At 43.8% G+C, this 22,227-nt stretch overlaps 3 protein-coding genes across 3 annotated transcripts; all 3 read right to left on the bottom strand.

Moving 5' to 3' along the window:
• Positions 1-2,894: 2,894 nt before the first annotated feature.
• On the bottom strand, positions 2,895-8,578 carry prdm13 (PR domain containing 13). The gene is made up of 4 exons (XM_076012859.1): positions 8,269-8,578; positions 6,602-6,733; positions 6,346-6,466; positions 2,895-4,482 (listed from the first exon to the last, which is right to left on the bottom strand). Exons 1-4 carry the CDS (start codon positions 8,434-8,436, stop codon positions 2,975-2,977), a joined length of 1,929 nt encoding a protein of 642 aa, XP_075868974.1. The 5' UTR covers positions 8,437-8,578; the 3' UTR covers positions 2,895-2,974.
• A 5,209-nt stretch (positions 8,579-13,787) lies between these two features.
• LOC142879450 (desmin) lies at positions 13,788-17,645 on the bottom strand. The gene is made up of 11 exons (XM_076012773.1): positions 17,259-17,645; positions 16,929-17,076; positions 16,692-16,841; positions 16,206-16,325; positions 16,012-16,107; positions 15,791-15,925; positions 15,594-15,704; positions 15,393-15,503; positions 15,117-15,241; positions 14,296-15,030; positions 13,788-14,116 (listed from the first exon to the last, which is right to left on the bottom strand). Exons 1-11 carry the CDS (start codon positions 17,480-17,482, stop codon positions 14,032-14,034), a joined length of 2,040 nt encoding a protein of 679 aa, XP_075868888.1. The 5' UTR covers positions 17,483-17,645; the 3' UTR covers positions 13,788-14,031.
• A 1,952-nt stretch (positions 17,646-19,597) lies between these two features.
• On the bottom strand, positions 19,598-22,025 carry tstd3 (thiosulfate sulfurtransferase like domain containing 3). Its single transcript, XM_076012887.1, has 4 exons — positions 21,716-22,025; positions 21,445-21,609; positions 21,058-21,217; positions 19,598-20,157 (listed from the first exon to the last, which is right to left on the bottom strand). The coding sequence occupies exons 1-4, from the start codon at positions 21,858-21,860 to the stop codon at positions 20,100-20,102; spliced, it is 528 nt and encodes a 175-aa protein (XP_075869002.1). The 5' UTR covers positions 21,861-22,025; the 3' UTR covers positions 19,598-20,099.
• Between the last annotated feature and the right edge of the window lie 202 nt (positions 22,026-22,227).

The raw sequence follows: 22,227 nt of genomic DNA, 5'->3' as shown, positions 1-22,227 counted from the left end.
TGTTGTCCACACAATCCTGACACATAGACTAAATACATACTGGCATACATACTTCTCCATAACCTCTCAGAGTGTCGTGGAAAGGAAAGACTGAATACAGGAGCACAATATGGGCAAATTCTGTAACTTTTTACAAATGCTTTCAGTGTGCAACGTGAAGGTCATGCCTATTATCCCTTTCTGTAGGATCCCATTTTATGTAGGAGATGGTCATTCACCAGCAGCCGATGCGGAGCACAAATTACCAGGGGCTGTCAATGAGGGTGTTGTGGCATTTAGAGGAGGATACAGAGCACGGGGAGATGACGCCACAGGAAGACTCCCGGGGATCACCTACACACGGTGTGTCACAAATGAGGAAGTCCAACAGTTGATCAACGACGCCATCGGCCCACATGATGACCTGCTTAGTTACCATCATGAAGAAATGCAAACTGAGGTGGTACGGCCACGTCACCAAATCCTTGGCCGTTGCAAAAAAAAAAACATCCCGGAAAATACACTGTACAATGATGCAGGCAAGGAGGGGAGCGGGGAAAAAAGATGGGAAGATGTCATAGAATGGACCAACTTGAAACCCAGCAAGGCGATGAGAAGAATAGAGAGAGCTGGTCATCTGTGGTGCCCGTACAGCCTTCCGGGGGTTATCAGATGGTAGTTGTCAATGATGGGATTTTTTTTTGTTTGTTTTTTTAATTCAGTGAATGTGCATCTTAAAAACATTGATTTTGTCTGGCCAGCACTGTGTGAAGTTGGAGGCTATTGGTGAAAGTGTATGTGTAAATCATGTAAGCGTACCACATCCAGTTAGCAGCTGCAGCTTGTGTTTCTCCTCCAAAGTCAAACGTCAATACTTAATCAGAACTGCAACTGTGTCTGGCAGTCTGAACAGAAGGCAAAAATCTAAATTTTATAAGTGGAAACAGGAGTCCTTGGAGTGCACTGATTGGGATATAATATAGTTTTATAGTGGTGTTTAAAAATCCTGAGGAATTTTCTCATTAAACTAAATTGTCAATGTATTGTATATAATTTCAATAGATCAATAGATGTGTTTGAATAAGTTAAATCTGCAGCTTTCAAATATTTTTTTGTCATATGTATCCCAAAATGACTTGGCATTCAATCAATTAATTTTTTTTTTTTTTTTTTTTTTTTTTTTTTTTTTTTTTTTAGATCACAGATTCGCAAATACAATTTGTCTGGAAGGGCTCATTACATTCTCTACAGGTTCAAGACCCTCTGACAAGCCTCGAACCACGAGAGGAAAAACCCATAACGGAGAAAAAGGGAAAACCTCCTAGAGATCCGCTGAAGATGGATCCTTCTCACGGGTAAAATTATTATTATTATTATTATTTATTTATTTTTTTTCTTAAATTATTTTTTTCATTTGTAAAATGCTCATGTTTTATTCAACAGTTTGGGGAAATATATCCTAACAATAATAATAATAATAATAATAATAATAATAATAATAATAATAATAAAAATAATAATAATAATAAAAATATTTTTATTATCTACATTATGTAATTATTGATATAATTAATAATATTGTGTTTTTAAAACACCTGGCCACAAACATAGCTCCTGATGTAAGTTTTATTTTATGGTCTCCACTGCAGTGATGCGGTGGCAAACGAGAAAAAAAATATTAATATTAAAATTGAACTAACTACCTTGCGTTAAACAAACCAAAAACCTTCATTAATTGATATTTATCAGGAGTATTGCTATCAAATGTCAGGATTACAGTATTGTTATCAATGCAATGTTGAGAGTAAAAACAGAAAAACAAAATCAAACAACTTATGTGATGTTTAAATTAAATTTATTTAAAAACAAAAACAAAAAAAAATAACAACAACATACTGAAAAGGAGGAGGAACTGTGCCGTAAGACAATATCACTCATATAGACAAACGTATTAGACACTTCTCCACCGAAATAGCATACTTTACACGTCTTCACATAGACTTTAACTGCAATCAATACAATTTTACTTTCATTAGAAATAGTTCCTTAAATAAAACGGGCGCTTCACTTCCTGGAGAGGAGCGCCTCAATTAAAAAAAAAAAAGTGCAAACTTGAGAACAGTTGTGGCGCAAGAGTTCTTCAAACAGAGCGAAAGCAGTTTCGATTAAAAGGATCAATCTGGTGGATCTGGATCGTTTAAATCGTTGAAATGCCTCTTGGGTTTTCATTTTTTTTCTTGTTTTTGTTTTTGTTTTTTAAAGTGCAACTGGCAGCATAGATAGGAGTGTGGAGTCTCGTCGCTAATTCTATTCACAGTGAAACTTTGTTTAAAGAGAGAATTCAGCCTTTTACAGTTCTGACATTTCATATAGCGGTTCAACTGAAGCGCACTGGTCGTCTCTTTCAGTCTTTTTTTCTTTTCTTTTCTTTTCTTTTTTTTTTTTTTTTAAGAAAAACGCCTTCAGGAAGAACTGGTGTTACTAAAACGAACGCGCTGTGTCACTTCAACACCGAAAGATACATTTTCATCTCATTGTGATCGGTCTTGATCATTTGTCGCACTGAAGATAAAGAGAGGCGTTTCGTGCTGGTTTGTGCGTGCTCGCTTTGTTTGTATGTCAGTGGCTTTCGAGGGCATTTGCATGGAGGAAAATATGAGAGCGGTTCAAGTGAGTGGCACGTCGAGCAAGACGCCTCGCCTGATGGCAGACTGATGGAATGCTATCGAAATTTCCAAACTATTTGTTTGTCCTGTAAAGAAAAGTATATGAATTTTAGTAAGATGGAAGCGGTGTGGAAACAGCGAGTCGTGCGCCCTGGTTGTAAGCCTTGTGCCATGTTTGAAGACTCAACACGGGACTCAAATGACACCTTTCACCGTGCACTGGATGTGAAACGTCTCTGACTCTCTGTCTCTGTGTGTGTGTGTGTGTGTGTGTGTGTGTGTGTGTGTGTGTGTGTGTGTGTGTGTGTGTGTGTGGCCGTGAACGCCTCTCAATCATTGTTTTTACTCGAGTCCTGGTCGCTTTGGTCGTCCGTGAAGCACACGTCCACGTCGCTGTCGTTGTCGCTCTTGTGCTCGGCGTCGTCGAACAGGCCGCCCGCCTTGTCGTCCATCTTCTTGACGCTCTGGCCGGGGTGCCTGGACTTGACGTGCCTCTCCAGGTCCCTCCGCCGCACCAGCACCTTGCCGCAGAAGTCGCACCTGTACGGCGTGTTGCCCTCGGCGTGCAGCCGGATGTGCTTGTTCAAGTTGCTGGGGTCGCCGAAGGGCCTGAAGCACACCTTGCACTTGAGCGGCTTGTAGCCGGTGTGAGTCCTCATGTGGATCTTCAGGCCGTACTTCCTCGAGTACAGCTTGCCACAGTAGAGACACAGGTGGCCCTTCTTGGGTTTGCCCGGCACCGGCGCGCTGCCGGCGCTGCCGGCTGGCATCGAATCCAGCCTCGTCCGGTTCTTCTCCGCCGCGATCTCGGAGAGCTGCTGCGTGTGCATGGCGATCTCCCGGTCGATGTTGGCGATGGAGCCCAGGTCCTGGCTTATCGACGGCGCGCCGAAGTAGGACATGGACTCCGGGTACTTGAGGAGGTTGCCGAAGTGGAACTTGAGCGGATAGTAGGGTGAGCTGTACAGCAGCTCCCCGTTGTAGACGGTGAAGGGCATGAGGGGGATATTGCAGTCGCCGCCGTAGCTCTTGACGCCGTCGAAGTGGGGCAGCGAGAACCTCTCCAGGTGGAGTCCGGGGGGGATGTGCGGGTAGCGGCTGGGCGACAGCGCCGAGTGCATGCGACTTTCCACGTGTTTGAAAGCGGAGCCCTCCTCCATGTGGGGCAGCAGGGGGAACCCGCGGATGGCGTTGGCGCACGGCACCATCGAGGACGCGGAGGAGTCCAGCATGGCAGGCGCGCACTTGGGAGGCGGGCCGTTCCCGCCTGCGTTCAGGGCCTCGCCGACGGTGCGGAGCGGTTTCATGTTCCCGATGAGCTTGCCGAAGCTCAGGCTGGCCAGCTTCCCGGCCGCCTCCTCTCTGGAGGCGTCCGAGCCCGGGGCCTTACTGGACACACCGGTGGGTTTGAAGGCGGAGCGCACACCTGGATGGAAGCCCATGGTGCTTAGCACCGAGGAGGCGGCGCCGCCCAGGCCGAGGATGTGTCCCTGGTTCCTGGCCGAGGTGACGCTCATGTCGAGGGCCCTGTCCTGGTCCTCCGAGCTGCTTTTCTTCGCCTTGCTCAGGGAAGGGAAGGGCGAGGTGGGCACCACCACCTGCCGCCTGGCCGCCTCTGACACTGACGAGTTGCCGTGACCGCCCCTTGGGGAGGTCGAGGTGTTGGGAATGTCCCCGGATTTGGGCGACCTGCTGAAGGTCTCGGTGCCTCTGGCCTGCTCGCCGCTCACGAAGCCTCGGCCGTTGCTCAGGGCGCAGTGGAAGTGCACGTGGGCCTTGAGCGTGTTGGGGTACTTGAAGATTCTCCAGCAGTACCAGCAAATGTAGCGCTCCTCACCTGGAAAGAACAAGTCATTAGTTTAATGAATACACACTTTTAGACATACTATTCATATCTGTTCTGTTTATACTATGTACACGGTTCATACTGTTTTTACCTGTACATACATTTGTATGTACGTGTGAATACTTTCCCTTTTTTTTTACCTTGCTTTTTTTGTTTTTGTTTTTTTCAACAACAAAAAAAGATTTTTTTTATTTATTTTATTTTATTGTTTTTAACATTTTGATTTATTTAGGCTTTTACCGGGACCTGAGTCCTAATTTCGTACCACCAACGTGCAAATGTGAACGGGTATGACAATAAAGTTCATTGAATCCTTTCGGGGATTTTCTTTATTCTTTCCATTATGTCGTCTAAATAACCAAACGTCCAGTTTTTGAACATCCCGTCCTTTTTAAAACGCTGAACTCCCCCTTCTGGCGCCACTTAATATGCGATTTAAATTTGGCCGTAATGGATGTGCTCCGGTTGCTAAGATGTGCAGCCAAATGATGCTAGACACAAGAGGCCATCTCGGTGACTCCGCCCCACTCCAACCCCACCCCACCGCCCCTCAGACAGGCGCTCGGGGGGTTAATATAGCTGTAATGATTTTGTAATCCTCATACGGGGCCCATTGTTTATGACGGCCATCAAAAGAGCAAAAACGCCCTGCCCAATCTGGCGCTCGGAAACCGTCGCATTGAGCGCCGGGACTTTCGCTGGCTGCGCCCTTTCCCGTGGAAGTGACAGCAGCTGTTGCTTGAAATCGCGAGTCCCGGGAAAACAATGGCCGCGGCCCATCTGTTGACGCCCCAATAATGGGAGGCGAGCGTATGTCCAGGAGCGCATGCACGCGGTGTGTTTGAGTCGGAGAATCAGGGCAATATACACCCCACATAAAAGTTAGCATTCATTAGGCCACAATACCTTGACGCACCCACCCTAATTTACCGTGAAACACTTGTTTTTCAATTTATCTGCTCTTGAATGCATGAATATTAATGACGCGCTGACATTTGTTAACCTCCATCTCGCCACTGAATCCCCGTGGCCTCCTCTTCACCCACAGACACCGAGACACTTCACTTTGGTTTTATTTTTTCGCTCGTAATTGATTTTTTTTGTTTTGCAGACTATTTTGTTTTCCGTGTTTTTTTTTCATTTTTTCTACAATGCAAAATCGTCATTCGATGATGGAATTCCCTAGTAAAATTGGTTATATAATAAACTCATCAGCATTAGTAAGAATTAGGTTTTGTTGTGCTGGTGTCTTCGGAGATTACGGATTAATCCCCAAACGACAAAAACTAATTCCCGTCACTCGACCATACGGACTGGCTGGCTGTTTGCCAAAAAAAAAATGACACATTGGCCAGTTAATTAATATTTCTAATAATAAATTCATAAGCACTCATATTATTTTCTCTACATAATGACTTGTGCAAAGAAACATCACATAATTACTGACTGAGGTATTGTCAGACGAACGTTGCAGGCCTGTTGCTTCTATATGTAAACGAACAAAACGTTATTTTTTGCCCAAGGATTTTCCTTTTTTTTTTTCGTTTTAAAACGCTGCTAAAACGTGCTTTTTCGATTTTGGTCTGGGTAGAAAATGAGAAAATAAATAAATAAATGGATCGGCCTTGGCAAAACAAACAACACCATCGATTTCCATCTCTGAACGATAGGAGAGAATGCACATATTGGCAGTCATTTAACTACGCAACGATGGAGCCCTTAGCATATCGATGCTTGGTAAGTTTTTAGCTATCTCATACTCAAATTATTATTATTATTATTATTATTATTATTATTATTATTATTATTATTATTATTATTATTATTATTATTATTATTCGTAGTACCATTTACCTTTTTCGTCGTGTGTGGGGGTGGCCGTGGTGGGGATGTCGTACCACTGGGCCAGAGCGTTCGAGTACCAAACGCAGAGTTCCTCTCCTGCTGGGATCTCTCTCAGAGCGCGGTAGAAAATCTTCAGATATAGGATAAGGGTGGGGGGAGAGGTAGAAACTAGAGTTAAGTCAAGTGTCCAAAATGAAATGAAAAAAATAAATAAACAATTAAAAAAAAATGTGTGTGTAAAAGTGGGATATAATGGAAAATGTACCTGTCCGCCAGGTAAATCCGACACCGCCTCCAGGTTCTGTTCCTGGCTGTTCCTGGCAGCGCGGATGAATCCGATCCAGTCGGGCATCGGGCATCCAGACTCGTCCACAAACTCACCGCGAACCAAGCGAATCTGAAGAAGTGCAGAAGACGGTTCTGAATAAGACCGATCTTGCGAGCTGGTGGGAAAATACCAGCGGACCTCGTATTCATTTCCACCACAAGAAGAACAAGATTTTTTTTAAAAAAGTTGTTCTGCCTCTTTATAGTGCAGCTTTACGATTTAAAATGTAGAGAATAATCATCCCCATTGGCCCGGTTACTGTGTGTTTTGTTTTTGTTTTTTCAGTCATAAATCTATTCACCCCCTTTATATCGAACGAATTTGTCACTAATATTGTCAGCGATGAATGCCAAGAGCTGCTTCTGCTTCTGCTGCTGCTGCCTCCTCTGTCACGCATGACCAAAACGCGCTTAATGCGTCTTTATCCGCTCTGCTGATAATTTACTAAAGAGAAAGACACACGGGCCTAATTGAGTTGATATGGGAAACGAATTTGAGGAGTGTCAGAGCGTTTCTAAACTGTTCAAGGACATTAAAGATCCAAGCGCGACATTTGACACAGAGATTGCACCTGATGATCGGCCGCAGCCCGAGGCCACGCATTTAGACGCATCAATCACAAGCGCTGACAGCTTCAACAATAACAGGACGCAGTTATAGATGTGCTAAAAAAAAAAAATCATGTGCCTGGAAAGAAAAAAATGCACACTGAAAGTTGGGCTATTTCAGTGTGTTTATTTACATTTTCAAAATTATTCGCCAGTGATGTTACTTTTTGACTTTTGCCACTTTTGAGGACTGGGGAAAATGCGTTTTTTTAAATAAATTATTTTTCTTATTTTATTCTATTTCCCTTTTCATGTTGTTTTTGATTTTATGTTATGTTTGGGTAAATATTAATTTTCCTGGCTATGTCTTCTTTTTTTTTTCTCCCACCCCTAGCCCAAGGCTGCGTGCCCCAGCTTCAGTGCCATCTTTATGTGGCCGGATTAGATTAAAATTAAACGGCTCATCGGGGTAACAGGCCCGCCAGGCAATGAAATGTGAGGTGGCTGAGGGCATGAAATCCCTCACAGCGGCCCCGGCCGCCCATTAGGCCGGTTAAGTAGAAGCACAGACTGACAAGTCGGCCACTAATGGAGCTCAATTATTTCCAAGTTGACAGGCCAAACCAATTAATAAGGGAGGGCCCGATGGAGTTTGACAGTGCAGCTAAAGGCCGGTCCCTTTAATTTTGGACACGGCTCAGTTTGAGTAAAATAGCCAATGGTTTGATTCATTTGATAACCCATATTTTTAATGGGCAAACTAATGGCCTATTTTTTGCATTTGGGTAAAAGGCCACAAAAATGTCATTTTAAAATATCGGTTTGTATAGTCTAGGTTTTTTTTTAAAGAAAGTATAGGGTGTTTGCATTAAATTGTTTATTATTATTATTATTATTATTATTATTATTATTATTATTTAACTGCAAAAAGTTCGAAAATGAGGCGTTAAAGTTCTAAACTAAGCCTTGGGTGTTGGTTCGTTTTTCAATCACACAGTTGTAAAAATTAAATTCAATGCTTTAAAGTTGCAAATAAAGTAGCGGGAGGGAACCAACCTTCTTTTTCGCTCCAACTTCCTTGCGATCCGACACGTACTTTCCGAGCTTGAAGATGCCGGGCACCGGTCCTATCCGGAGCCCCGCCGGGATGCTGCAGTCCGCGAACACACTGACAGTGGTGGACGCCCGGGTGGCCTGCATGGCGCGGGGCGAGATCAGAACCATGAAGGCTGGATGGAGACCGAGAGGGAAGTATAAAGTAACAGGAGGAGGAGGGAGAAGAGGAGGAGGAGGAGGAGAGAGAGAGAGTGAGGACCGGCCGATATCCGCCCTCAAAGTGACGCGGTGGCGTTTTGCTCTCCGGCTTTTCTAGTGACGGAGCCGCAACCCCACCCCACCACCCCCCACCCCGCAACCCCCACCCGTCCCACCTCGACCTCTATTGCTCTGTTGCTTAAGATGCGAGTGTGTGTGTGTGTGTGCGCGCCGAGAGGTGATGCTGTGACTGTAGCGGATTAGGGAGGTGGTGGTGGTGGTGGTGGTGGTGGTAGTAGTGGTGGTGGTGGTGGGGAGCGGTGGTCCGGGAGTTTTTGCAGCTCGCCACTGTGAGAGAGTTGGACTCTCGCAGCAGCTGCAAAGGAGAAGGCCCGCCTGTGCGCGGTCACATGGAGACTTTCCCTCACTCACTCACTCACTCACTCACCCACCCTGCATGCCGCATAATGAATTGCAACCAAAAAAAAAAAAAAAAAAAAAAAAACGGTCAAGAGACACAAAGAGCCCCGGCGACCTTCCCATCCCCAAAATCCAATTTGTCAAGGGCAGAGAAAAGAGGGCGCACAATCAAAGGTCCGGAGCGACCATTAATCCTCAGCATGTGGCTTTGTCCTCCAGACAGTTCCGATATTTTTACTGACACATCCACTGTATAATTTCTCCATAAATCCTCGGCCCCGGTCCATTCTTCCCTTTCAAGCCAGTGTTTCTCTTTTTTTGGAATCAGGGCCTACTTTAAATCTACTTGGCTGCCTTTCTGTGAGTTTAATGCACTTCAAAGCGCTTTCTTCTGCCTCCTTCCTTTTGTCTCCGCACCAGCGACAAAAGGACGCGGGGAAGTTTCGAGGAGTTGTTAACTTCTATTGACTCTCGGCGTGTGCCGGGCTGGGATCGGGCAGGTATTGCAGGCGGCAGAGAAGAAGGCAGAGCCACCAGCAGCAGCAGGAGGAGAAAGAGGAGGAGAAGAAATGGGAAGAAAAAAAAATAGCCATCATCCTCTGCCGCCAACACGCTTATTGTGCTTTTCTTGTTTATTTTCCTCTTGCAGCATCAGAATTCGCTGACAAGACGATGTTTTGTTTTTGCGTTGTGGTGTTTTAAAATCCGTGCAAAAATATCTGTCTTTGCACGTTTATTTTATTTAATTAATTTCTATTTTTGTTGCATCTTTAATTTTGTGATTTAACGTTTTCATTTTATTTGAATTCACATACTTATAAATTCTTAAAGCTTTAAAATTACAGATCTGAAAGGAAAAAAAAAGAAAATCATAATTTTAGCTGCAATGATCTAAATCTAAGATATTTTCTCTTGAATCTCATAATTCAGTTAATGCTGTGTCCCGAATTGAAGGACACCGAGCTCAGAGTATTTAAAAAAATATATATAATTTCGTATTGTGTTTTAGTGATGAAGGGAGCCGATGGTGTTGAGGAGCAGGGGGAGCCTCCCACCAACATGTGGCTCTGTGCACCAGCTTGTGTCCACTTGCTTTGACCTTTGGATGCTGCGGTTGGTGAGTCTGACCGCAGGAGAAGAATCCGCGGCCGATCAAATCGGACCATGAACATGCTGACCTTTGACCTGTCCACATCTTGAAAACCTTGAAAGACGGCACCAGTTGGAGATATGCAACAAATAACGAACGGATAAATTACCAGTACATTGAGTTGGAAATCTATATATTTGTTCTTTTTTCCTGCGATGAGCGTCAGAATGTCTTCACGAGATAAATAAACTCTATCAATCTTCGCCCTCTGTGTGTCTCCCGCAGGCATCCTCGCCGCGGCTCCGCAGCCGCTCAAAGAGATGCGAGCGACACGCGAACAATCTCATCAATGGCCGCAATGTTTGCGCCTGGCTGTGCGGTGGGGTTATTTATTAACAACTTGGCCACTTGGGCCTGGATCCCATCCTCCCCTGCGTTTCTTTTAAGGGCTCCGTACCTCTCCACAGTGACATTCATTATTTCTCGGTGAAAGATGGAGTGACGGCGTTGGGTCCGAAGTTGCTGCGGTGAATCCGCTCTTTTTTCGTTTTCTTTTTTTTTTTTTTTGCACTGTGAGGTCTCGAGGATCGGTCAAAAGGCTCAGACGGAAATGAAAAAAGAGTTGAAGACAAATGGGATGGAAAATTAAACGGGATTATATGGTATCGCACTGTTTCTCCTCCCTTTTTTTTTTTGAAAAAAAAGAGAGAGAGAGAGAGACAGATTAATTGCATCACAAGTCCTGAAGCGTTATTACTAGCCCCGTTCGGTTGAATGGACCGCGCACGTCTTTTATGAACTTAAAAAACGAGCTGAGAAGCAGTATACGAGGGGTGGGGGGCGTTTTATGGCCGCCTCTGCCAACTCTTTTAAAGAAGGGGGAGGGATTGGGGTGGGAGGGTGGTGGTGGTGGGGGGGGGCTTAACTGTCTAAACGACGGGGCTCTGATTGAACTGGTTGGCCATTAGTGGGCCATGAATATAGAGGAACAACCTGTCTGCGGAGCAACGTGGCAAATACGCAGAGCAATACCCCACCAGGGATCTTCATTCATGCCGCCTCGCCGTGCTTGAGGGGTGCCAAGGGTTCACCAGCACGTCTGTTGGACTGGTTTCAATGGCCTACCATTTAGGAGCTCTCTTCTGGGGCTCTGAAGAAGAAAACACATTTTTTATGTCGACCCCATAAACTTCGTTTGGGTCTTTTCAGAGGAGCCCAAATCATTGTCCTACTTTGCATGTGGCCTACTTCTCACGGATCCCCACGTCTGATTTATTTTTACTATATATATATATATATATATATATATATATATATATATATATATATATATATACATATATATATATATATATATATATATATATTTCAGCTCATTTTATAATCATGTATTGAATTCGATGTAAAATGTGAAGTCTTGAACACACTCAGAAGTTATTGTAATTTTCCTTCCAGATGACAGTCCGCAATCGAACCAAAGGGCGAACCGTCGAGTGGTATGTTACTTATGTTCCTCCTTTTTCAATGCCTCTGACAATCATTATTTTATTGTTGCATCAGGCGGTTTTACCTCCCTGAGAATCGTGGGGAAAGATGCAGCCTGCCAAGGAAAAGACCAGCTGCCTTCATGCGGGTGGGACATTAGCGACGCGTTTGAATAGTAATTATGCTTGTATGGGACTCCCACCAGATGACATGATTGGGTTTTAACCCAGACTAATATTCAAGATCGCATTAGAGAGTAGCCCCGAGTAAACGGCACCTGATTGAACGCAGTTCATGCGTGATTTCATTCAAATCGCATTCACTCTTTTCACCCTCCAAAGTGGGCTGCACCGATTCGTTATTCAAAGTCTCTACAATGTTTTTGCGCCGGGCCTATTTCCCCCCCACCTCCTCCCCCTCCTCGTCTCCGAGCCACATTTCCCTGACTTAAACTCACTTTGTCTCGCATGAGGGAACGCGGATAAAGGCGCGCGAAGTTGCGAGAATTGATATGTTTCGGTGTACCTTATAAATTCATACCTTTTCTCACTCGAGCGCCTCAGAAAGAACGTGTCACTCAGGCTGATTCTCTCTGCTGTCCAACGCATTTAGCGGGAGATCTATTAGAGGAGTTCATTCCTAGGCAAATGTATGCAGTCCGGGCTCTGGATGAATAGGGCACCGTGTCAACCGACCCTAATTGGGATTTAGCCACCCAAAGCATGTGCACAAAGTGATAGAAAATCGCAGGTTTCAAAGGAAGTCACAACTTTTGCCCTTCTCCCTGGTGAAAATAAGGGGATCTTTCCCGCAGCTCAGTGCCAAAACAGAGTTTTTCTGACCTGGTTGGCTTTTGCAGTATACGTGCAAACAAAACAGCGTGAGGAAAAACAAGTCAAATGGCAAAGAGCAGGTTTAAAGTCCCGCATAACCTTGTTTTAATAATGGCCCGATATTTAGCCACAAGTCACGGTTATTTCTTTTTGTTGTTGTTTGTCACGCAAATTTTGTCAGTTATATCTTGTTCACCACATCACCACCAGCAGTACTACTACAACATTCAGTATTATTATTATTATTATTATTATTATTATTATTATTATTATTATTATTATTATTACCGTTTTAGCGTTTAAAACATATTTCCTGAAATAACGAATTTAACAAATGGAACCAACAACCTCATTATACACTCAGCAACCTTAACCTGTCCTATACTTGTTAATTAATTATTTCAGTATTAGTATGAAATTAGTTGTTGTTTTGTCATTATTGTTTGAAAATTCTGAATTCTTTAATTTTAATGAAGAGTCTTATTCATCGTCATTTCGTGCTTATAGGAGAAGCACCATGGATAGCTCCGCACTGCAGACACAGGCGCACACACATGCACCATCAGCTCTCTCTCTCTCTCTTTCACTTTCTTATTCTCTCTCTTTCTGTTCCTGTTTTTTATTTTTTTTTAGCTTTACATAATGCTGTTTTTGTATATTTATTAATTTCCTCCCTTTTTTTAAATAAATAAATTCAAAAAATTGATCAAACTGTCCTGCTAAATGTTTTCATGAGGAAAAATACAATCTTTCAGGTAGAATAATAAATGTATTCTGGTCATATACAAAGAATTCGGGAGGAATCCACGAGTGTTTAACAAAGCAGTAAAATGTAAGACAGCAAGCAAAGACATGTTTCACGTTTCTTCTAATTCTGTCCGTCACTGTGGAGGAAGATTCAAGGGCCCACATATTTATGACATCAGTCAGATGTGTCATCATAATCATAATAATAATCCTAAAATAGCAGTGGTACAGTAATGTTATAACTGTTGTTTTCATCTTTTTGCCGCAGTTTGTGCTTGATGGTTGGTGTGTTGTTGCGTTTCTCTGCCCTCAGCCCCAGAGCAGGACACTGACTGTGTTTGACATCTGCTGGCCAGATCGGATCTCTCCTAATCAGCGGCAGGAGGAAAAGGTGTAGATGTGGATGGAATGAGGACAGAAAACGGCTGTGTGCCGTCGCTTCGCTGCATGACCAAATGTGAATGACGAATGCCTTAGCCCCGCAGAGAGTGTCAAGGCGGCGGAATCAACCCTCAGGTGACTCTGTGCTTTGCGTTTCTCTTGCTACTTTTGCTATTTTCAACACTCTTCATCCCTGCTCAGATCTTCATCAACCAAAGCAATGTAACGTGGCACCTCGCTTCCCCCTCTAATATGGGTCTAAACAGTTGAAAATGTTGTTACGCAGCTTTATGCACATTTAATGAATCTTTAAACATTGAAAAGACAAAGGAAGACAGAAGGATTGAATGCTGATGACTTTATTAGCAGCTCTGGATGGAGGCAGGAAAAGGCACACAAAAGTCTGGAGACCATGCTGAATGTTTTTAGCGAGGCATTAAAAACCCGATGAAGTGGAGGTTTTGCTCTTCAGCCAAAGGTCAGTCGTGGTCTTCTGTTCCAGGGCAGAGAGCAAAGGTCAGTGTCCAGACATGGGTTGTGGTCAGCGCAAAGCTCGGAAGGGCGTCGGGTTTTAGGGGCAGAGGGAGGTCACTTGGGAAGTCATTCAGGTCAGTCGTCGCTGGCCGCCCCGTTGATGGTGTAGGTCCGTTCCTTGTGGTTCATCTCCAGCACATCATCTTTGTTTTTGACCGTTCTGGGAGCGAAACAAAGGAAATCCAGAGACCTGACTTAGCCATGGCACGTTTTTACAGCTAAACAGCAGTTCTACATTCTTTATCAAGCACAGTAGTAAAGTTTCTCTCTCTGTCATTCATGTAAAAAAAAAAAAAAATTAACAAAATAGGCCAAAAAAATTACAGATGGAGCCTTTACCTTATGAGTACAGTTCTTCTCTCCGTCACCTCCACAGCTTGATCCCCATATGCGTCAATGCTGCTGCCACTGGATACACGCTCAGAACCTTTAGTATCCTCCATCCTTCCACCAACCGTCTCCGCTCCGCCAGTGTGCGACAGTGCGCCTACATAGCCTCCGCTCGCCCCTCCGGCTCCCCCATTCACCCCAGAGCCCCTCTGACTTTGACCGCTGCCTCCTGCAGTCCCATTGCCTAATGCACTGCCAACACTATCATTGCCCCCGTTGGTGCCCAGGCTACCAGATGCCACAGAGCTGCCGATTGCATCACCCACACCGTCGATGCCTTTGCCTTCTGCCCCAGTTCCCGCACCTGCACCGACTGCACGCCCGCCATGACTGGACTCAGTGCCGCTTATTCCTCCAGCACCCAATCCACCACCAGCATCTGTAGCCCCTCCGCTGGCAGGCCCCTTCTTTTTATCAAGACCTCCAGCGTTCATGTTTTCACCTTTTCCTCCAAAACTACTGCCTGGAGCTCCACCTGCACCCATGCTTTCACTCGTTCCTGAGCCACCTCCGGTACCCCCGTCTCTTTCATGACCACCTCCGCTATTCCTTCCAGACGTTCCGCCAGCACTGCCCGAGTATCCTCCAGCAGAGCTAATTGCTGCTCCAATAGAGCTCATGCCCATCAGTGACAGAGTTCCCATCATGCCTGAGAGACGCAGATCCTCCCCTTCAACAAGTTTTCTTGGAGAAAAGATATAAAAAAGTACAAAATTATACAAGTTTATGCTTATTGACTGAATGTAGTTCAATCCTTGTTCTTAACTTACCTGTACGTTGTGATCTCAATCTCCAGAGACATCTTGGCATTCAGGAGATCCTGGTACTCACGCAGGTGCAATGCAATTTTCTCCTTGGTGGATTTCAGTTCAAGCCGCAGGGCCTCGACCCGAGCCTGTTAACAGGAGCCAATGTGAATAATTTGTCACTCATGCTCTGCGTCTGTGCACATGATGTTAAGCACGCATTCACAGTCTGCTCTGGTGTGAGCAGGTGTGATCCCTGGGAGCACGGCAGCAGCCACAGTTGACGAGGTGGTTCTTTACCTGCAGCTCTTCCACTTCCTTCTTGCAGTTTTCTTGCTTCTCTCGGATCTGGGCCTCAAGTGCTTCGTTCCTGGCCCTCAGGGAATCCAACTCATGCTCTTTGCTTTGGATCTTTCATTTTTTTTAAACAAAATAATTTTAATGGATTTTAAAAAGTCTATTAAAGTTTATTTAAAATCAAATTTCCCTTTTAATACTTACATCTTTTTTAGCACCTGTTATTTCCTCTCGAATGCTGCGCACTTTGCCTACATGTCTTGTCGTCTTATTGGTCAGATCTTCAAACTTGGTTTTATACCATGAATCCATGTCCTATGACAGATAGGAGATGAAACCAATCAAACATGCTTGCATTTTACGCCTCTCTGTCACGTCTCACTGCTGTGTGATCATCTCACCTGGAGATTCTTGGCTGCCATGTCATCATAATGGGTTTGGATTTGTTTCAAAGCAGTGGCCAGGTCAGGCACAGTCAATGCACTTTGAGCGGAGACGTGAGCAGAATAAATTTGTTTCATCAGCTCGTCGATTTCCTGCAAGACGAAATGAAAATCCCTGATAATCAAAAAAAAAATTGAGGTAATTGAACATGTGACGTGTCACGCAAAGATGATTTCACCTGTTGATGAACCCGTTTAAGAAATTCAATTTCAGCTTCCAGTTGCTCCAGTTTCTTCTCCAGGATAATGCGTGAGGAGGTGGCTTTGTCAACATCCTGGACAAAACATGTCATTGTTAGGGAGGATTTTAGACAGATTTTGCACTGTAAACTAATTTGATGTTGTGGATACCGGATGTGTGGATTGCACCTACCGGGCGGAAGGCTTCAATGTCAGACTCGGCTTTCCTTCTCAGCTCCACTGCCTCCTCATATTTTATCTTGATTGCCTGTAGTTGAGCAGCAGAGGACGCCTTGGCTGCCAAGGAGACATCCTGAAAACCAAAAGGCCAGCGGTGATGCGGTTGTCTAAAAATATGTGTGTTCAACAATGTAGATGAGCCTCCTCTTTGATTTAAACTTCATTTTTCCTTTTCTAAATCTAAAATCCAAATGCGTGATCAGGACAGCTGTACTCCATGACAGCTTAACATGCCCCGGCACCTCTTCCCCCTGCCTGCCAGATATCGGCCTCTTACCAGGTGAGGAACCTTGAAAAACACCAAGTTGACGTCTTGTATTATTGCTCGGATGGATCTTCTACAGCTCAGTGAAGTGTAAAACGTTGCCCTTTAGAAAGAATTCATGCACAATGCTCATTGAGCACCTGAGATCCTGTGGCTTGCAGGATTCTGTCTCACCCGTTGAACTTTCATCTGCTCGGCAACCTTTTTCAGCTCCCTCAGCTGCTCTTCATACAAGAGGCGTAAACCTGTTGGCTTCTCAAAGCGATCCTGGTAGGCCTTGATTTCTGCTTCCAGTAACTTGTTCTGCTGCTCAAGCGACCGAACCTGCAAGGATCAGGAGAAAAATCTATTTTCTACGCCAGTACATTTCTCATCATCGCTGTCCTCAAATCTATTCTCTCGCACTGTTACCTTGTCAATGTACACTGCCAATCTGTCATTGAGGACAACCATCTCTTGCCTTTCGCTTATGCGGGTGTTGAGAAATTCTTGGTTTTCGGCCGCAGCTGCATTCAGATCTATTGGTGTTTCTCCGTCAGGTCCAACACATATTAGGGCTCTTGTATTCAAACTGAAAGTAAAACAGAAGGAAGCAAGCCATCTTTTACACAGCTTCTGATGAGAACCTGTACAGCCTAAATTAACATCTGGAAATGACAGGAAGCTTCTTGATACCCAGCCACCTTACTCTTTAGCACTCCCTGCAGTAAAAAAGGAAGTACTTCATCCCACAGAGCTTACCCTGCTCCAACCATGCCTGCCCTGCGAGTCGCTGAGACAGGCCTCCGACCCACTGACTCCACACGCATGGTGCGTGACCCGGCTGTACGGGAGTACCCCGTGGAGGCAAAGCGGGCATCTCTCCTGATAGGGGAGGGGCTGGAGACCCTGACTTGATAGGACGAGCTGCCGCTGTCCTCAAAGTGACGTCGGTAGGATGAGATCCTCTCGGGGCTGCAGCTCATGGTGGCGACAGCGACTGCGTTGCCTCTGGTTCACTGAAGGGGAGACGACAGAGACGGTCAAGAAGGCTCCCTCTGTGGTTTACTGCTCTTCACGGCTGATCAGTGTCCTGATTGTCCGGTCCCAGCCCCAGCTTTTATACTCCCCCCCCTTGCCTGTCGTGTCCCAACCCTGTCAGACACAGCTTATTTCATGAGCCAACACTTGCGGAATCTCGAACGTCTGTTGCAAGTGAGGCCTGACCTGCTGCTCAAACATCTGACAGCAGCTCGTTATGAGAAGGGCTGGGGTTTAAGATTTAGAGGGTGATGGCATTCAATGACGATTTAGTCGGAATGTGACTGACGGACAATGGACATTTAATGAGGAAAACAATGGTATGCACCTGGATTTTAATATATCCATAGCTGATACAGCACTGACCAGCAGATAGCTCGGCAGGCAGGGTCCGTCAGAACAGTTAGTAGGTGCAGCACTGACATGATCTGCTGTGATGGGACGGGGGACTTTAATTGAATGCTGCAACCCAAGCTGGAGGGTGAGCTAATAACGCTGTAGAATGACAAAGAGATCTGGCAAGATTTGACGTAAATTAGTACTTATTAGTCTGGTCTGTACCCAATATATTAAAGCCAGACCATGCAGAGAGAGAGAGGGAGAGGGGAAACTGGAATTAACTGCTTCTAAGGGGGCAATAGCACAATAAGGGGGTGCAGTCTGGAGTTTACGGTTGACACGGCACAGTGATATGAAAGGAGAAAACAGTGCTTGGGTCTTTTCCGAGCCATTCTTCCTCAATACCTCAAGGTCACTTGGCTAAGGGGTCAATCACTGCAGTGCGCTTAGAATTTACTGTAAAAACGAACCCAATAGTAAACACCCACAAATGATTATAATTTATATGCAAATTCATAGAAAAAGGTTTTATTATTTTGCCTAGAAAAAACAGGTTGTTTTAACGGTAATATTTTTGTTTGGAGCCTGTCTTGACACATAAATAATGCTTTCAGATTATTTTCTTCCGCTGACCTCAGGCCTTGACAGTAGTGTGGGACTTTTGGGAAGATGCAATCAGTTATGTGAACCATCCCTCTCTGCTCATCAGCTATTCTCACGTTGCAACCAAATAGCTCATCAGTGTGGTATTTCTTCATTTTGAATGTTTGGCAAATCTCCCAAAGCTGAAAGCTGATGGGGTTATTTTCTCCTCTCTTTTTTTGTATAAATATCATTTCAACAGCCTAGATTTAGCTTTGTCATGTTTGAGATGTATTCATATTATGTGTCCTGCGTTGATTGTCTAACTTGTGATATCACTTTTAAATCACAATTGGCCCAATAAATATTTTTGTTTCATGTTCATGCAGAATTTTTATCATTTATAAACCCAATAAAATGAGAAGTGGACAAGTTCCAGGGCCACTGTTAAAGAAGTAGTCTTTGTGCTAGAAAACCTCACAATCCCATTGTATACAATTTCAGATCTTAAGTCTTCGGTTGAGAGCCTCACATGGTTAATGTTAGAAAGAACTCCAGGATGTTTAGCCTTCTCTTTGCCTCATTTTAAGTTGTTGATCTCTCACTTGGTCTGGAGGTAAAAAAATAAGGCAGCTGTGTGTTGTTCAGTGTCCAATGATCATCTGGCTGGCGTGTTTCCTCCAATTCCTCGAATTTAGGAGATGTATCAGTGCCCTTTATGATTTCACAAAGTTTCCAGTTATTTCCAGAGCTGTGTTTCAACATTACCAGTCATCAGGGTGACCTCTAAGGAAACTCAGTTTATGGGTGATGTTAGCAGGATCATATGTGTAATGATTGATTGATGTTGTTAAAGTGCAACCCCAAACTGGCTCATATAAAAATAAATTACACTGCAGTAATCTCACTGACACTTGTGTCATCCTGTCTCATTCCTGGAGAGTTCATTCACACTTAGAGATAAAGAGGTTAAGGGGCCTAACATAACATGGGGCCTTATGTGGGTGGTGTAAGAAAACACATAGAATTTGTGCGTACATAATACATATTTAAATAGTGAACACCATCTAATTAAAGCAAGGTCTTTCATTGCAGTAAAAACAAGAACAAAAATGTGCCTAAAAATAAAAACAACAAAATTGTTTAATTGTCAAAATGTATTTTTTTAATTACTGAACAATGTTGGCATGAATAAACAACAGTTAAATATTTACAATATAAATTTCCTAGATGTCTGTGTAATGCAAAAGAGACTGTTTAGGGTCACAGTGATACATCTGCATAGACATACTGCAAAGAAACAGTTTCATATTTTATTCAAGTTAATATAATGTTGGGTTTCAAAAACTCCATACATTTTCTATCTTGTTCACAGGTGAGTTTAGTGGTGAGTTCAAGTGACATGGTTTCCTCACCTTATTATTAGTTTGTTTGTTTTTTTTTTACAGTAGATGTGGTTGCTCTTGCTGTAAACTGAGCCCTGTGCGTCCACTCTTTGGAATTCAGAGTTGAGGATTCTAATTGAAATCAATGGCTTTAGAGTGAGTTCACATTTTCCTTTCCTCTTTAGAAGCCTTCATATATTCAATCCTGAGTCTGATTAGAACAGATACGTGTCCTTCCTCATTAATTTGCCCTAGATTATTTATGCTTCTCATTATCCGCCCAGTCCTGCCATCCACCTGGGTAATGCTGAGCCCTGAAATAATAAGAAAAAAACAAGACAGTCAAGAATTGTCTGCATCAACAAAGCTGAGACAAAAATAAAACAGCATGTGTTGGTGATTTACTGCCACTACTTGACAGAAATTAGAGTGTGTAAAAATGAACTTTTAGCCTCTAATGATAAGTATGTTTTTCTCTCAGTGCTGATATGAGAGAACTGTCAACCTGCACAACACTGAAAGGTCAAAGGCCATATGGTAGAAGAACTATGTAACCGTTATCAGCACAGTGCTAAAATATAAGACAAGCATTTGGTTCCTTTTTTTATATGTATATATAAATGCATTGACACATTTGAGATAATGTCTGATAAACTTAAAAGTCCTGTCACCAATTCTACAATCATACTACAGTCATACCGTCAACAATTCTACAATCATACATTCTACTGTGTTCTTATTTGAATTCAAAGTTTTACATTTCCTGCCAAATGTCAAAAAAGTGTAAAAGTGGATCTTTGAATGTTAACTGGGATACAAAATAAATTTGTTAACATTTAGTATCTAGGAGGAAGAGGCAAGAGGAAAAGTTACACATTACCTTGAGTCAGGAATATATAAACTAAATAAAAGCCACTAAACTTGCACAATAGAAACCATTCAGCGACAAACAATAATGAAACTTTTCTAGTCCCATTTGACACTGCAATTTCACCATGTTCCATCAGTAACACAGTTAAACACGGCACCGTTGGGCCTGAGAAATAAACTTTAAAGATTATTTACTAGATTTGTTACAGTAAAAACAGAATTCAGTAACATTATTCACATCTAACGCAATCCACAAATGAAACCAACATAGCTCAACAGTGCAGTGAGAGCCTGTCACTAAACAATCACCAAATTGTTTTATTGCCGAGAGAAAAAACTCTCACTCTTTGTATCCCAGAGAGGTGGCTGCGTCGAGGGCCTGCTTGCTCCGGATCCCTGCCAGACAGCTGAACACGATGTTATCAGTCTGCTGAGGCTTTTCCCCACCGTACTTTTCTTTGAATTCCTCTGAGCTCAGCTGTAGGGCAGTTTTAACCTGTCCCACTGGAAAGTCAACGACAGGTTCAGAAATATAGTCATTTACAAGAATCCAAATGTATTTTAGACTTGCTGTTCGTAACATACAACGCAACACACGCATTAGACAACACATTGGTTTACAAAGTGGACCTATAAGATCCCTGGTAAGAAATCATAACTTATGTCTAAAACAAACAAGCAAAGAAAAACATGAATTTTGTCTTATGTGTACTATTTCAGGAACCACTCACAGGGCACGTTGATGGCGCCCGGGATGAATCCGTACTCTCTGAGCTCCCAGGGCTCTCTGACATCTATGACTGCGGATGTTCGGCCAGCCAGAAGCTGCTTCAGCTGCTTGTATGTCACATCTGTGCCCTGTGGCGCTGCACTGAACCTGCTGACCTGCAGCAATGCTGCATAACAGACACACAGTCAGTGCACAAGAGCCTCAGAATTACAGTTTTACGTTCGCACACTCTGGAAATACGTGTAACGACTCGTACCACGGCGAAGACTTACATGTCCAGCAAGGGTGACTTTTGACATGACTGGACGTGAGGCTCCGTCCTGCCGTGCTGGGCGTCCGAGGAAGGACAGTACCGCTAATGTTCCACAGGAGCCGCGGAACTGCCCCGGCAAACCTTCGACAGCTACCAAGATTCATGGCTAACTGGTTTAAAGCCAAATACACAGTTTTGTGACGATAAATCCAGCGTTTACAGATCACACGTCAATGTTAAACAGTATTGCGCGAGGCGACCATATATAAATACACCAGACTTCCGCTCATTCAACTTGCAATGACCCGAACGTTCGCTTAGGTACGGAAGTCCCGAAGGACAAAGTTTGCCGTTTATATTGAGAGGCATTTGGGTACTCTTGTTTATATTACGGCCACCGAGTAAGACAATTAAAATGTTAGGGAAGTATTTCAGAAAAAAAGCGATATCGGAGCGAAATGGGTGTCTTAGCTACGATGATTCAATTAAAAAGAAATATATTACATGCATCAACGAAATTGTCTTTTTGCA

Source organism: Nelusetta ayraudi, unplaced genomic scaffold (genome assembly GCF_046127955.1).
Source record: "Nelusetta ayraudi isolate G7.1 ecotype Tasmania unplaced genomic scaffold, CSIRO-AGI_Nayr_v1 ptg000136l, whole genome shotgun sequence".
NCBI classification, from domain to species: domain Eukaryota; kingdom Metazoa; phylum Chordata; class Actinopteri; order Tetraodontiformes; family Monacanthidae; genus Nelusetta; species Nelusetta ayraudi.
The sequence above is the reverse complement of the archived record's forward strand: the minus strand, read 5'-3'. Positions and strand labels throughout refer to the sequence as shown.